Below are 16,278 nucleotides of genomic sequence, written 5' to 3' on the forward strand. Positions count from 1 at the left end.
TGCTTTCAGCTCTTTTTTAATCCAAGAGGCCATGAGAAATATCAACCCAGGAACTGTGATTTGTTTCCATGAGGCAAAGAGCAATGATGGCGATCGTTTCAACGGTACAATTTGAAGTAACACATAAAGGGAACTTGAGCCCTTAAGGATAAGGAAGGGAAAACTGCCTCAAAAACTGTTCCTCTCGAAACCTGAGCCAGTATGCTATTAATTACCTTTTATTCCAATTGCAAACACAAAGGAAAGTAGGGATTTGTCCCCCAAAAGGCCAATTAAGTATAACAATGTAATAAAAGCACAAAGTGCTATAGAAAAGATGTCGGAAAAGCTTGCAGGACAGGTAAAATCCAACATGGTGTTAGCTGGACAGACTAAAATAATATCCCGGGAAATGGAAATGAACGTGTGTAGTTTGCTCATGAACTATAACAGGGTAGAAGTTAGAGAAGATAATAAAAGATTTATCTTCCAGGTCTAGTGAGCTTCAGTTTGAAAATTTTGAGTTTTCCTAGTGAATGTCATTCATGTCTGAGTCTTAGTAAAAGATAAATTAGCTATTATTATTGATAGCTTTTCATGGTGCCCAATCTTAAGAGTAAAAAAACTTTAACATATGCTTTAAATATGATTATCTTTAGTTTTAAATTATTAAGCCACAGTCCTATTAGACTTTAACAATTAAAAGATACTTGATACAGATAAAATGACAATGAGAAACTACACAATACTTCCTATGTTAGGGCAAATGTATATAAATAGGGGCTTTTCACAACTAATCCCTAAGATAACAATGGATTTTCACTCAATTTCATAATTAGCTGCAAGATAGCATATATATCTGCCAAATAAAAAGACTGCATTTGTAGTTCCATATGCTGAATTGACCAGGCATTGTAAAGTCACAAGATGAGACAGTCTAAAGTCAGATAAGTTCACAGGCAGAAATCGGGTTCTTCTAAATATAATGATTCAAAAAGACCTCCTGTAGTCTGAATTTGACCACAGAAATACATAGGAAGGTCCTTGAGCAGCCTCTTGGGTACTAAGAGCACATGTCCTTAAAAGGTTGCCAAAAGAAATTCACTTAGTCATTCAAGATGCATTTATTGAGCACCTACTACATACCAGGCACTAGTAACACAGATGAAGAGCACATTGATAAAGCTTAATTCAGATTGGTCTTTAAAATGCTTTCTACCTGGCCCCTGGGACCATTGTATCTTCTGAAGTCATCATAGTAGGTAAGGGAGAAATTTTGCCTTAAAAAAATGTACCCGGTTACAGTGATTTAAAAAAAACACACGCACACACACACAACTAACATTTGTGGGGTCTAATGCAATAGTGGGGAAAAGACAGGATTTGGAGTAAGAAAATCCAGTTGTAGGCCTATTACTTAATAGCTGTGTGACCTTCAGTTAAATTTCACTTGTCTGGCCTAACTCTTAACTGGTAAAGTGATAATTGGCCTACAGTTGTAGCATATTAGAGCCGAAAGGAACAGAGGTCATCCAGTCCTGTGCTTTTTGAAGTTCTTCATTCAGACAAAAGTATTATGTAGCAGTCCCAGTGTGAAACTGATGAACCAGAGTCAGTTTGACAGCCCCTGAGCATCACTTACTCCCTTCCGTCCCCCACCCTAAAGTATTCATGAGGGGATTCACAGAACACCCTGAAAGCCACTTGTCTAGTCCAAACCCTCACTTTCTAGGTGAAGAAACCAAGACTCAGAATAGGAGTGGCTGCTTTGGGAGGCCAAGGTGGGCAGATCATGAGGTCAGGAGATCGAGACCATCTTGGCTAACACGGTGAAACCCCATCTCTACTAAAAATACAAAAAATTAGCCAGGCGTGGTGGCGGGCGCCTGTAGTCCCAGCTACTCGGGAGGCTGAGGCAGGAGAATGGCGTGAACCCAGGAGGCGGAGCTTGCAGTGAGCCAAGACCACGCCACTGCACTCCAGCCTGGGCAACAGAGCGAGACTTCAACTCAAAAAAAAAAAAGAATAGGAGTGGCTGTTTTCATGAGTACATTTGGCTTCCAACTAGAAATGGGGGAAGAGGGCTAAATAAAACGGTTTAAGAAATTCACTAAAAACAGAAATTATCAAGAAGGAAGTCTTCCATCTTAACTCCCTCAAAGTAGCCCTTTTATGAAATGGAGCTTTGAAACTGATTGTGTTTAAGGCAGCCAGCCATCCAGAGGCTGAAATGAACAACTACCAATAAGCCTACTTGGGCCAATGGAGAAAAGTATGGCAGAAAACCTCACAGACCTCATGTTACTTGGCATCTGACCATGGAAAATCCTGGCCCCAACAGTTCAGGCACTGGCAGTTTCAAGAGAAATAATTGGAAAATTGGGAACAAGTATAGACAAGTGCTCAGCTCCCAGATCCCCAAGGAGAAGTCACCATCTTGTTACTCAGAAATACAAGTGAGCATGTTAAATCTTAAAGTGAGCAGTGCCACCAAAATCACCAGTTTAAAATTTCTTCAGAGGCATCCTCTTAACAGAGGAAAGTCCTAGTTTAGAATCTTGACCACTATTAGCCACAGCAGACTTGAAATTGAACCAAAAAGTTAAAATGCATGTCAAATGCTGGACCTATTTGGTCAAGGCAGTGATCTCTTCCGATTTCATAGCATCAGACAGGAAGCTGAGCTCATTGCATAAGGTCTCATATCGGAATGCCATCCGGATCTGAGCCACATTTGTCTTTCGAATATCATTTCCTTCAGGTCCTTCTTTATAATAATTTTGTCCCAGAAACTTTTGCTTTTCCTGTGTAACAAGAGAAATACAAATGAAACGATGTACTTTTGATTCACTTTCTATAGCCATGTAGGCAGCTTTGACATCAGTCACAGCAAATCAGACTAGTCCCCCTGAAGCAGATCTTTAGTCAGGACATCTTATCCCCACAGAACTCATAAAATTCCTTCTGGCCTCTGTGTCCTCAAGGATGTCACCCTGACAACCTCAGTCATCCTCAGACAACCCTTCATTCCTGGCTGTGCTTTCCTTGATCAGAGAGGAAAGATAAGGTCTGCAGCAGCTGCTGGGGATGGGAAAGGCAAGGGGAAGGAGGTAAGACTAATTAAGAAGTCCCTCCTGGCTGGACGTGGTGGCTCACACCTGTAATCCCAACACTTTGGGAGGCTGAGGCAGGCAGATCACGAGGTCGGGAGATTAAGACCATCCTGGCTAACATGGTGAAACCCCATCTCTACAAAAAATACAAAAAATCAGCTGAGCATGGTAGCAGGTGCCTGTAGTCCCAGCTACTCGGGAGGCTGAGGCAGGAGAATGGCGTGAACCCGGGAGGCGGAGCTTGCAGTGAGCCGAGATCGCACCACTGCACTCCAGCCTGGGTGACAGAGTGAGACTCCGTCTCAAAAAAAAAAAAAGAAGTCCCTCCTGAGAGCTGACAAGGACAGACAATGTTTCTGGGGAGGGCCAATCCAAGGCACCACACTGCACATGAAAAGAATCTTAAGCCTTTAACTCTGCTGCATCATCATCTGACAAGCACAGGCCCTAATGCAACCTCTCCCTAACCAGTGACATCACCCAGGGAGGTGTCGGGGGACCTAAGATACATCAGAACATGGGTCTCAGTGCTAGCTCCACATCAGAATTACTTACGGGGCTTTTTTAAAAATGACGATGTCTAGGTCCCATAGTCTAGATTTTTATTCAGTCTAGATACTGTTCATCTATTCAAGAAATATTGAATGCCTGCTATGTGCCAGGGACTATCTAGGGCTCAGGGATATAATTCTGAACAAGCTTCTGCTCTCACAGAGCTTACATTCTAGAGGGAAAGACAGAAAAACACATAACTAAATATCTGCAGGAATAAATGGTATGGAGAAAAACAGATTAAGGGGATAGAGAATAATAGCAAGTGTGTGACTACTTTAGAACGGGCAATCAGGGAAGGCCTCTCCAAGGAGGCGTAGAGGTCTGAGAAGGGTGAGGAAGCAACTATGAAAACGCAGGAGGCTGCCACGTTTTCTCTCCCTGTGCCTGAGTGTCTCAGAGGCCCTGCCTGCTGTGTTCATCACAGATCCCCAGTGCCTGGAAGGCTCCTGGCACACAGCAGGCAGCCTTCCCAGGAGGGACACAGGCAGCACCGTCACACTCCATACCTGATGCGAGAGGCCGCTCTGCAGCACGCTGTTCCTGGCAATCTCACACAGGTCGCAGGTGCTCAGCTTCCACACTTGAGCTGCAATGGCATATTCTTCCATAAGTGCTTCCTAGACCCCCCAACAAAGCATGTGGATTAGACAGGAGGATTTCCATGTCAATCGTTCACACATGTCCGAAGCTAACAACATCAGACACTGCAGGTTTAACTTTTCCTCACCGAATGACACCTGGATCATCAAACATCACACCTTCAACACCTAAGATCTTTTCTTCTGTGAAATCATGGGTTGTCAAAGAGAAATCTGAACTCACGCCTCCACATTTGTTCATTGACCAGCACTGAGAGCTCATGTTGAAGCCCTGTGCCAGTCATCAGGGATGGCAGTCTCTGCTGTCCTGTGACAAGCCTCTAGTCATACCACTTTTAGCACTTGCCCTCTAGCTTTTCTTTCTAACACACTATTTTCTCAAGTTCGCCATAGATAGATAGATAGATAGATAGATAGATAGATAGATAGATAGATAGATAGAGTACTAAAAGCAGAGATAGAACATCAAAAAAAAAAAAAGAGAGAGAAGTGATCATAGGATAAGCGGTAAAATGGTGTAATCCCAGAAGGATCTGGGTTTGAGCTGTGGTTTTGCTTCCCTTCTGGGATGTGAAGTGTCTATTCATCACAAACCCTCTGTGACCCCTTCCCCGCCCCACTGCCGCTGTAGCCTACAGCAATGGTTCTCGAAGTACAGGTCAAGGATCCCTGAGGGTCCTAAGACTTTTTGAAAGGTCTTCTCTTTTCCAATTATGTATTTTCATGAGGCAAGATTTCTATTTTTACATATTTTGATTAAAAACAAATTGAATGCAAAAGTGGCTAGGAGAGTCCTGCTGACTTCCATTAAGACATTAAAGAGGCTTAAAAATGCAACACAAAGGCAGGGGAAACTTACTTTTCAGGAAAAAAAAATTGTTATTATGTAACATTTCATTGGTTTATTGATGTGGTTTTTAAATGAGATAATAAATATTTTTAAATTTCTTATTCATTTCTAACATGGTAAATATCAGTAGATATAACCCACATAAACAACAGGTATTTGAAAGCTTCAATTCTTAAGAGTATAAAGGGGTCTAGAGACCAAGAGGTTGGAGAACCTCTGTCCTGAAAGACTCTGGTGCTTCTGTTTTTGTTAAGCAATGGCTGGTCTTGTCAACACTATCAAAACATGCTGGGTGCACTTGCGGCTGGTACCTATGCATGACACCACTTTTACCTTCCTCTTTTCTTTTCCCAGAGACCCAAAGTGTAGAAATTATAATAGCATTGACTTAAAAGGTAGCAACTATTTTGAATATATGCAAACACTATATTAAATCCTTTGATTCATTATCTTCATGAATCCTCACAGGGTAGGGATAGAGACAATTTTATCTCCATTTTACAGATGAAGAGAAACTTGATCCAGAGGTCTAATAACTTTACCAAGGTCACAGAGCTCACAAATGTCAAAGAAAGGAAAAATAGAGGAAGGCAAAGATACTAAATTGTGCCTTTGAGGGTTCAAGAACCCCAAAGAAAGGGCTCCTGGAAGGCAAAATTTTCCCCCAACAGTGGCTTCCTTTTTGCCTTCACTGGGCCACCAGCCCCACCCCAAAAGCAGAACTGAGCCAAGGGCTCGGGTCCCTAAAATGGGAAGACAGGCTAGGACTGGTGCCTACTGAGGCACTACTGTCCTCACCCCAAAGTCCTCACCTTTGTGTAGTGGAACTGCATAGGGTCATCGGTGGAAAGAGAAACGTGCAGTCCCTTGTGCAGGAATTCCCTCAGAGGGTTCTTGGAATATTCGAGGAACAAACTGTTATTGCTAAGAGGAGACATAGCAATGGGGATCTGAGCAAGGTAGTAGAGATACTGCAATACCGGACTCTGCAAAAGAACCACCAAACTCATGTGACAAGTGCCAGAGAGGGGAGAAGGGAAAAGGGAAGGGAGAAAGGGAGGGAAGAAGCATTCACCAGTGGAAACCAGGGGTCTGAACAGTGTCTGCCCAAGTCCTCAACCCGAGTTCCTGGAAGCAAGGACACTCAGACCCACTCTCCCTCTTCCCCACTGTTCATCTCGTTCCTGCATTGCATGCCAGCCCTCCCTGGTGCCTCTACCTATTTTTGGAAGCGCTCACTCTTGCTCTAAACTGGAGGCAAGGCTCAGGGCAGGAAGGGCAGCCCACTCCAGCCTATACCTTCAGCTCCTTGCCTCTAGGCATGGACCTAGTCTAGAAGATGCCCCACTTTAGTTGTTTTGTTGCTTTGACTGCAAACAGCCAGGCTGAGACTATAAACACTCCAGCTCCCGGGAGATGATCCCTGGAGGGATGGGAAGGGCGGACCTGCCCAGGACAGAGTGGTGTTCTACCGTAGCACCCACCCTACCCAAACACGTGACCCATGGTTACACCTCACCGGCATCAGGGAAAGGGAGCATTTTGATCAAACATCGTGCCAGTGGAAGGTGATCCAAAATATGGAGAAGACTGCATGCACAGAGCTCAAGGGTACACCAGTGAAAAGGTGGATGGACTCTGTGTCCAACTAGTGTGGACTGGTTGAGTCAATTACAGATAAAGTGGCAGACCCTTCATCCTACAACAGCCTTTGGAAGGAAAAGCATAGGGCTTAGCGAAAGGCTTCTTGAGGGGAAAGCTGTAACTCTGTGAGATAGACATTATGTTGCAGCGTCAAAAAATGCTTGTCGTACAACAATAAGGGACAAGGCAGGAACTAAATTCTGTGTTCATTATGATAATAAACACATTAAAAATATGCTGTGGATAAAAGATGGAAATTAGATATACTAAAAAGCTAATAATGGCTATTTCTATTAAAGTAATAGCAACGAGGGCTGGCTTTTTTTCATTTCTCCAGTTTCTGGAAAATCGAAATTGCAATGAGTTTGATTACATTACTCTCATAATTAAAAATAAAACCAAGATAAGGACAGACATCCCAGCCCAGAAGAGGGCCCAGCCTTCTGGCCTCACTGGCCGAGCCTCCCAGAAGCCCAAGGCAGGGCAGTCACTCAGGGCAGACTCCCGGGAGTGGCCTGTTTACCTTCTTAAGGAGCAGCCCATGGGAAATGTTGTCAGCAGTGAGGAAGGCAGACACCAGGTGGGTGATGGAGCCGGCCTCCCCACAGTGCGGCCGGAACAGGAACGTGCTCAGGCCGCGCTCCCTGTAAGAGAAGGGGCCCCGAATCAGGAAGGCCCCCCCAGTTGGCTCTGCCTGGGGCCTGCAGCCTCAGCTCAGGGTCAGCTCCAGGGGGAATGACCACCTACGGTCAGCTGTGCTGACCCAGTGCACCCTGGAAACTACCTCTCCTAAAATGCAGAGGCCCAGGCCCCAGGACCCCTTAGAAGCAAGAAGCATCACCTCTACCGGCAGAGAGTGGGCCTCGCGGTAGAAAGGGACCCTGCTGTGCCCTCCAGCCACTCTCCTGTCTTCCTCTCCTGGCCTTGTGTCCCGCATTCGCAGAACTCCAGGGCAGGGAAGGCCATGAGAAACCATGGAGTCTGACCTCTGTGTTATGGAAATGAGCAAACCAAGGCCCGGAGAGTGAAGTCTATGCTCCATGCCACTGAACAGGTCAGTGGCAAAGCCAGAACCAGAGCCCCAATCTCCAAAAGCTCAGCCCAGGACTGCCTCCACCCTGCCAGGCCATTTCTTTCAGTCAGGACCCCATTCAAAACCTCCACACCCAGCAACTAGCACCAGTTTAGGCTGAGCTAGAGAGGCCCCAGGGCCCAGCAGGGGAAAGTGGAATGCAAGACTTGTAGGGAAGGGAATGGCTTGGTGTCCTGCTGCCCTGGGTAGCTAACTCCTGGCCAAATGTGCCTCGTCTGTGTGCATATTGGTGGGAGCCTCTGCCTGTAAGACCTCTGCCTGTAAGGGCGTGCATGGATTTAGTCTGTTTTTTTCCCTGTTATTTGTCCAGTGCCCAGGGTAGTGCCTATCGCATGCCAGTGATTTGCTGAACGAAAATATGCACATGTGGATATTGTTGGTGTGGCAGTAAGTGAACACGCATGTGTGTGATAGCATGTCCTATGCTTCTGTTATCTCAGGGATGTACAGGTACACACGGAGTGTGCACTGGTGTGTGTACATATAAACGTGTAGACACGTGTGGACTGTGGCTGCATTGCATACTGTACATGACATATGTCTGTACTGGTATGTGTGTTATGGTGGGCATGTTTGCATGTGTGTGATCATGTGGAGACACGCCTCATATAGCAGGCTGGAAAGTGCTGTGTGTTTTGAGGTATGTGGGCACATGGACACGCGTGTTGGTTCAGGTGCACATGGACACAAGGATCACATGCATGAGTGTGTGCATGTGTGCACATGCTAACACATGAACCCAAGCGTGTGCGAGGGCAGGCCTCACGCACCTGCGGAGGTTGTTGAGCACCATGATGTTGGCATACATGTAGTACAGGTAGTAGCTGTAGGGTGGGTTCTGCTCGCTGGTCCAGACATCCGGGCTCGGGCTCTTGTCAGAAAACATGTGGTCGCTGTGCTTGGACTCATCATCCACGCTGTCGAACCCCGTCACCTGGGCAGGAGGAGAGGTCCTGAGCACCAAGGACTCAGTCTCGGCTCAGCCTCCCGGGGCTCATAACTGCCAGAGGCCTGGGGGTCTGGGCCCCTCAGGTTCACACCTCAGCTGGGGACCCCTTAGCCTAGCTGAGGCCACATTCCTCCCAGGGATGAAAAGTGAATACAACACCAAGTTCTGCCCCTTCGGAGCATCCATAGGTACTCTGGAGGTGAGACAGGAGAGTGCCAAGCCCCTGTGTGGTGATGGTTGACAGTGGGGGAAACTGCCAAGCCAGGTAAAGGGTGAGCCAGCCATGCCCACCACCTGCCCCTCTGCTGTGCCGAGGTCAGCCTGCAGGGAGCAGCAGTCACTGCCATCAGCAGCAGCGACAAGCTGTGAGGGGGAAGGGTCCTAGTACACATCACGCATCAGGCCCTGCTCGAAGCACTTCACTCACATCAGTTAATTCATACTCAGAGCAACCGGGGAGGGAGGGCTTGGCTGCCAGCCCCATTTTACAGTTGAGCAAACCAGGGCCAAGGCAACTAAGAAAGTCGCTCAAGAAACCAGGTTCGGCCAGGCACAGTGACTCACACCTGTAATCCCAGCACTTTGGGAGGCTGAGGCAGGCAGATCACGAGGTCAGGAGTTCAAGGCCAGCCCGCCCAACATGGTGAAACCCAGTCTCTACTAAAAAAAAACACAAAAATTAGCCAGGCATGGTGGCACACATCTGTAATCCCAGCTACTAGGAGGCTGAGGCAGAAGAATTGCTTGAACCCAGGAGGTGGAGGTTGCAGTGAGCTGAGATTGCACCACTGCATTCCAGACTGGGTGACAGAGCAAGACTCCGTCTGAAAAAAAAAAATTGGTTCTGGTCTCTGGGTCTGCACTCCTTGGGGCTGTAGTTGGAGGATACGCTAGCGCATGTCCAGGTGAACCCAGGAGAAACCACCCAGCTGCCTCACAGACAGACAAGAGGGTCCTTGCTGGGCTAAGCCGTGGCTCCTGGGAGGCAGCTCTGCTCTCCGATCCCCACTGGGAGCTGCCCTCTGAGATGGGTCTGAGTAGCCTCAGGAAACCCCCACCCTTCCACTGCAGTTCTACCTTAGCTGAGACCCCTGGGGGCCCCTCCCGAGTCACTGGAGCCTTCTGGCTGATCCCAGAGGTCATCCCCAACCAAGACCACATTCATGGAGCGTGCGGGCTGTCAGCGCAGAGGGGAGGCTTGCTACCAGGCCACGGCAGTGCTTTGCAAAGGGGCCTCTGAATAGCAGAAGGGAGAAAGAGACTGTCCCTCTTAATCCACAACTGGCCCAAACTGGGGGGCTCCCAGCCCAGGCCCCAGGCCCCAGCCAGGTCTGCCGGCTTCTCCTGTTCCTGCTGGGGGCAGCAAGGGCCCAGAGGAGCAAGGCAGCATGAGGGTCTTGGCCAGAATCTTCCGTGTCACAGAGCCCTGTGTGTCAAAGGAAATGACAGGGTCCCTGCTATGACCCTAAGCACGCCCTAGACGGGTTTGGGGGGCCAGGGAGGACCGTGAACTCTGCTCTATGCTTACTAGCCCCATACTTCACCCAAACTTTCTGGGGCCTGACATGGGGATAACTTTAGCCTCTTTTCTGAGCTCTATCCAGCTGAAGCAGGGCCTCACCACTGCATCTCCCACAGCCTTGGGCGCAAAATACGTTGTCTCCTCCTCCTGCTCCTCCTCCTCCCCACACCTGCTCTTCTTCCACTGCTGGCAGCAACCTTCGAACAGTGCGTCATCCATGCTCCTGCAAAGCCAGGCACCTGGGAGGCATCCTAGACTCCCCCCAATGCCTCCTTCAGTCTCTGTCCAGGTCCTGCCAGGTCTACACCCACCCCTTCTCACCAAACCCCACACTCTGTGCAGAGTCCCTGCACTGCCACACCTCAGAGACACAAACTGGTAGCTGCTGTGCACCTCACTGTTCTCACTTGGGAGGCAACATAGAATAGGGGTTCGGGGCACATCGCTGGAGTCAGCCTGCCTGGACACGCATTCCAGCTCTGCCACTTTTAGCTTTATGATCTGTTTTAATTTCCTTGTGTGTCAATTGGAGCTAGCAGCTTCACAGGGCTTTGGCGAGGATTAAATGAGATAATCCAGGGAGAGCACTTAACACCATGTCCAACACACACCAAGCACATAATAATTCTTCTTATTGTTAACAACAAAATGGTGATAGTAATGGGGTAATTGTGAGGCTTAGGTGAGATCACATCGTGGCGTCTGACCAGGCCAGGCAGCACACACGAGTGTGAGCTGTTTCCACTGGGTCAAGCTCCCCTCCTGTCCCCAGGCAGGCCCCTGACTCTCACCCTTGCCCCCACCTCCAGCTACCTTCTCTTCTGGGCCATCTCCACACAACAGCCAGAATATGTTTGTCTAAAACATAAATTCGATGATGTCCCTCAGCTTGTCCAATCACTTTCTGGGCACACAGACTCAATCCTTCCCCCTGTGCCCCAGCCCTCGGGCTCCCCCCTGCACCTCTCCCTGTAGAAAGTCATCCATCACCGGGCACTGGCCTGTATCACCATCTGATACCCCCTGGATGCCAGGCATCAGAGGGAGGGACTGGCTCCCTCCCCCTCTCCCTCCCTCCCTGGTTAAGTCTCTCCCAGACTGCTCCTCTCCTTCTCCTACAACTAACTGAATCTGGAAAGGAAATACGTTTTGGGGGTTTGTACTTAATCACACATGGTGTGAGGACCTTTGTTGCTGGTAAAGCAGGTGAATTAAAGTGTTTGCATTTCTAAAAAAAAAAAAAAAAAAAAAAAAAAAAAAAAAACCTGAGGCTGCTGCTTGGTGCTGTCGGGGGCTAGATCCAGCCTTTCCAGCCCCACCTGGCAGGAACCAAGTTCCCAGTCTTTGTCCACTGTTGCCTTCCTCTCTGGAAAGGCCTGCCCCAAGACCCCCCCCACCCCGCCACCCACGACTCCCAGAGCTGCCCCTGAGGGGAAAGGGACTTTTTAGAAATCCAGCTTCTTGGGGCTGGTGACCCCATGCCTGGATCACAGGTGGCAGGACCTGAGATACCTCGGTGAAGGGCGGGAGCAAACCTGACCCAGCTCACAGTGAATCCATTCCTGCCACTATGAGCCCTGCCTGGGGCACCACCCACACTTACATATTTAAGGAAGAGGTGAAGCTCTCGATGATCTTGGGGGTTGATCGTAGCCTCGAAAAGGGGCAGGAAGATGTTCTCCAGCATCTTCCCAAAGTTTGGCAGCAGCTTCTTCGACCTAAATATGTCGCTGGGGGACAGCAAAGACTCGCTTATCAGGTGGATCCAACAGCCCGCTGCCCTGTCAGAGAGCAGCCCCAGTCACTTCCTCAGGCACCCTGTGTCCCCATCAAACACCCAGAGTCAAGTCAGATGTGGCCTGAACACAGATCCCTCCTCTCTCCTCCTCTCCCAGCAATGTCTGCAATACTCTGCCTTGGTTTGCAAGCTCCACACTTACCCACGCCCATCAGAGCACTTTCTCAAGCCGGAGGCCACTGGGAGTGGGATGTTGGCATTCTGGCTGACCAATAGGCTGAGATATGAGTCCTCAAACTCCCAGTGACCCAAACATTCTGTTACTCAGCTCTGTTTCCCTAAACCACATACCCCAGTCCATCCTGGAGCCATGGGCTCCACCCTGGCCAGCCACCTGGAGAGGACAGCAGTCATCTGAGTGACATCCAGGGAGAGGGCCAGCAATGTAGACCACTACCAGCTCTCCCCATACTCTGGGTCTCACCAAAAGGACAATCCATCCTCAACCCACAATGAGAAGAAGGTGAGGATGGTTGTTTCCCCAAGGCTTTTGCACTGCTATATTTTTCAAAGATCAAGAGTTCTAGTGTCGGCCGGACGCGGTGGCTCACACCTGTAATCCCAGCATTTTGGGAAGCTGAAGCAGGTGGATCACGAGATCAGGAGTTCAAGACCAGCCTGGCCAAGATGGTGAAACCCCATCTCTACTAAAAATACAAAAATTAGCCAGACGCGGTGGCGGGTGTCTGTAATCCCTGCTACTCGGGAGGCTGAGGCAAAGAATTGCTTGAACCAGGGAGGTGGAGGTTGCAGTGAGCCAAGATCACACCACTACACTCAGAGCCTGGGTGACAGAGTGAGACTCTGTTTCAAAAAAAAAAAAAAAAAGAGTTCTAGTATCATGCAGACATCTTTGCTTATCACTCCTTCCATGGAAAAATCCCTGGAAAGGACAAGCCTAAGCTGGCACCAGAACAGGCCCTACCTCTCAGGAGTGCAGATTCAGCAGCCCACGAGGGACAGACTGTCACCTCCGTAGGGCACAGGGCAGACAGCGGGGCCACCTGACTTACTAGATCCGGGGCACCTGGATGATCCAGCGCATGTTGGGAGAGTAGACCTTGTGCTGGATGAACCAGCGGGCCAGGTTGGGCCACTCCTCAGGACTGCGGCCGTAGATGGAGAGCCGTGGCTCTGAGTACTGGTACTTGCTCTCCTCCAGCTCCCGGGCAACCTCCTGGCATAAGAAGAGCTTGGGTCAGCCCCAGTGCATCCCAGCTACATAGGAGACCCTCACTCTCCATCACCAGCAGGGTCCTGTGGCTCCCCCAGCCACCTTGTTCCCACTCTGGAAGCACTGATCTAAATCCCCAGGGCTGCCTGCTCCTGTAAGCTCTTGTTCCACTTTAGCAGAAGCTCCCTCTGGGGAGGAAGGCCTTGGGTCTGCAGAACCAGGCCACAGCAGAAGCGTCTCCACACGGAGCTCATCTGCTCCCAGCTGGGTTCATGCTGCAGAGACAGGAAAGCCAGGCCAGGTGCTGTGAGCTCGTCCAAGGTGGATACCCTTCCCTCCTCTTCCCTGCAGTTGGCACATGCAGCACTGCCTGGAGCAGGCAGCCAGGCCACAGCACTGGGCACCTGGGCACCTCACCCTTGCCTGAGTTGATGGTGGACAGAGGGAGGGGAAGGGGCCAGGGGCACACAGGGCCCCCACCCTCTGAAGGCCACAGCACTGGGCACCTGGGCACCTCACCCTTCCCTGAGCTGATGGTGAACAAAGGGAGGGAAAGGAGCCAGGGGCACACAGGGCCCCCACTCTCTGAAGGCAGATGTTGGCAGGCACCTGAGAGGCCTTAGAGAGACTGAGGGTTCACTCACCTTGACCATCCGAGCAAAGTACTCTCCTCCCAGATAGTTTTCAGTTTTCAAATACAGGTCACGCAGCTCACTGGCCCCCACAGGGTTGTATTTGGAGTTGAACTTGTCGAAGCGGTGGAATGTCTGCCGGCCCTGCGGGAGGAGACCACACCAATCGGCGCATCATTCTGCAGCCACCACGCACATTCCCCTCTCTAGACCTTTACGAGACGGCCTTCTGTATGGCCACACCGAAAGACATCTTCTATGTCAATTCTTGCATGAAACCTTAGAAACTCCTGGGAACCAGGACCATGGATCCTTACTCGGTCAGCCTGGGATCCTTTGGCAAGGCCCCCTGTGAAGGAACAGCAGGGGCCCCATCTGCAAGTCACCACAGCTCAGCTTGGGACACGGCTGGCTTAGTGAGCAGAGAGGCTGGACCACTGAATAATAGAGCATTCCCTATCACTGCTCACATTTTGTAAAGCACTTTCTCCATATCATATCATTCAATGTTCTGTTTAACAAAGGTTTTTTTTGTTCTAATAAAGCATGCACAACACAACACTTACCATTTCAACCATTTTTAACTGTACAGTTCCAGTGGCTTTAAGTACATTGACACTGGTGTGCAACCATCACCACTAACCATTTCCAGAACTTTTTTATCATCCCAAAGTCTATACCCACTAAACTAACTCCCCATGCCTTCCTCTCGCCTGCCCCTGGTAACTTCTATTCTCCTTTCTATTTCTATGAATTTGCCTATTCTAGGTACCTTATATCAGTGGAATCACATGATATTTGTCCTTTTGAGTCTGGCTTCGATTTAGTGTAATCTTTTGAAAAGTCCATTGATGGTTGTTGCATGTATCAGTACTTTACTCCTTCTTATGGCTGAACGATATTCCATGGTATGGATATACCACATTTTGTTTACCCATTCATCTGTTGATGAACACGGGCTGTTTCTATCTGTTGGCTGCTATGAATAATACTGCTATGAATATTGGTATGTGAGTATCTGTTCTTCAAGTTCCTGCTTTCAGTTCTTTTGGGTATATACCTAGAAGTGAATTGCTGAGGCATAGGTAATTCTATACATAACTTTCTTAGGAACTACCATACTGTTTTCCATAGCAGTTACACTATCATTTAGTGTTTCAATATTTTTTTTTTAAGTGAATAAGGCACATGGCTGTCACCATTTTATAGGCAAGGAAATAAAAGCTTCTGTGAGTTGCCTAAGGGCACAAAACTCCTAAGTGGCAGGAGTGGGATTAGTGCTTAGACCTGTCGGGCCCCAAGCCACACACTCTCTTTCCCTGTCCTATGGCTGCCCCAGACCTGTTATTCTCTGAGGCCACATGATCTCTTAGTCAGATAGAAGAGAAAGAGTTGCTTCCATAGCGCCTCCCCGCAAGCACAATCACGGTGGCTTTCCAGGGGGCTGAGTCCCCAGCCAGGGCTGCTGTCTGCTGGGGGCACTGGAGCGGAAGCTCACTCACCGCGTGGACATCCAGCGAGTCCACAGTGAGGTCGTAGGGGTCCATGTGCAGGCTGTCAAACACCTGCCGCAGGGTGATCTTCTGGCCCCGCTTCTCCGCCACAGTCCTGTCAGGCTCCGTCTGGTACGTGTGCTTGATGAAGCGCAGCAGATGTTTTTGGTTCATGCAGGCAGCCGCATGGATGTGCGTGTCCACCTGGAACACAGCACCCACCAGGCCCTGAGTCAGGCCACCTCCCCCAGCAACAAGAGTTAAGACATCCAACCCTTAATGTGCACAGAACCCCAGCACCTCATGGGCCATCGGGGCGGCCCCACCAATGCCTGGATCCCACTCCGCATCTCTCCTCAGACTTCGAAAACGGCATCCCTCCCTTTCAGCCTTGCTGCCCATTCCACCTCCTTACAGCACCAGGAAATCTTTTTAAAATGCAGATTGGATCAGGCCATTCCCCAGTCAACAAACGACCAGTGGGCCCATCAGCCTCACAATACAGTCCAAGTGCCTTGGCCTGGGATTCAAGGCTTATTTCAAGCCTTAACTCTCGCCTTGCCACTGCCCCATTCTGTGCTACAGCCGTGACAAACCACTTATGGGCACACAAGACACCGAGGTACAGCACACTGTGTCACTTTGCCCATGTGTTTCTTCAGTCTGGAATGCCCTACTTTCTCTCCACCATCTCATCCACCTAGAAATTTCCCACAACCTCCTCCATTTGGGAGCCAACCTTGTTCCTCCAAACACAACTGAATGTTCTTTCGCTCGCCCAACCTCAAAACCTGGCACAGGCATCCCATTGCTGTGCAGACCCTCCTGATCACTCTCATGTCTGGGTGTCTACTCTTTCACTAGACTGGGAGCTCCT

The 16,278-nt window shown here is 49.3% G+C and overlaps 1 protein-coding gene across 33 annotated transcripts in view; it reads right to left on the minus strand.

Moving 5' to 3' along the window:
- AMPD3 (adenosine monophosphate deaminase 3) overlaps window positions 1-16,278 on the minus strand; it is a 57,952-nt gene continuing 41,674 nt past the window's right edge. For 23 of the 33 annotated variants that reach the window (XM_065528561.2, XM_065528569.2, XM_005578631.5 and 20 more), the window contains 9 exons: window positions 15,411-15,605; window positions 13,921-14,052; window positions 13,116-13,279; window positions 11,908-12,034; window positions 8,604-8,767; window positions 7,264-7,384; window positions 5,909-6,082; window positions 4,154-4,264; window positions 1-2,783 (listed from right to left, as the gene is read on the minus strand). In XM_065528561.2, coding sequence (XP_065384633.1) covers window positions 2,607-2,783; window positions 4,154-4,264; window positions 5,909-6,082; window positions 7,264-7,384; window positions 8,604-8,767; window positions 11,908-12,034; window positions 13,116-13,279; window positions 13,921-14,052; window positions 15,411-15,605 — 1,365 coding nt within the window. In that variant the 3' untranslated portion in view covers window positions 1-2,606. Of the gene's footprint in view, window positions 2,784-4,153; window positions 4,265-5,908; window positions 6,083-7,263; window positions 7,385-8,603; window positions 8,768-10,399; window positions 10,528-11,907; window positions 12,086-13,115; window positions 13,280-13,920; window positions 14,053-15,410; window positions 15,606-16,278 lie in introns of those variants that run through there. The other 10 variants (XM_074014348.1, XM_074014342.1, XM_065528564.2 and 7 more) reach the window with 3 other exon arrangements.

This window comes from Macaca fascicularis, chromosome 14 (genome assembly GCF_037993035.2).
Source record: "Macaca fascicularis isolate 582-1 chromosome 14, T2T-MFA8v1.1".
NCBI classification, from domain to species: domain Eukaryota; kingdom Metazoa; phylum Chordata; class Mammalia; order Primates; family Cercopithecidae; genus Macaca; species Macaca fascicularis.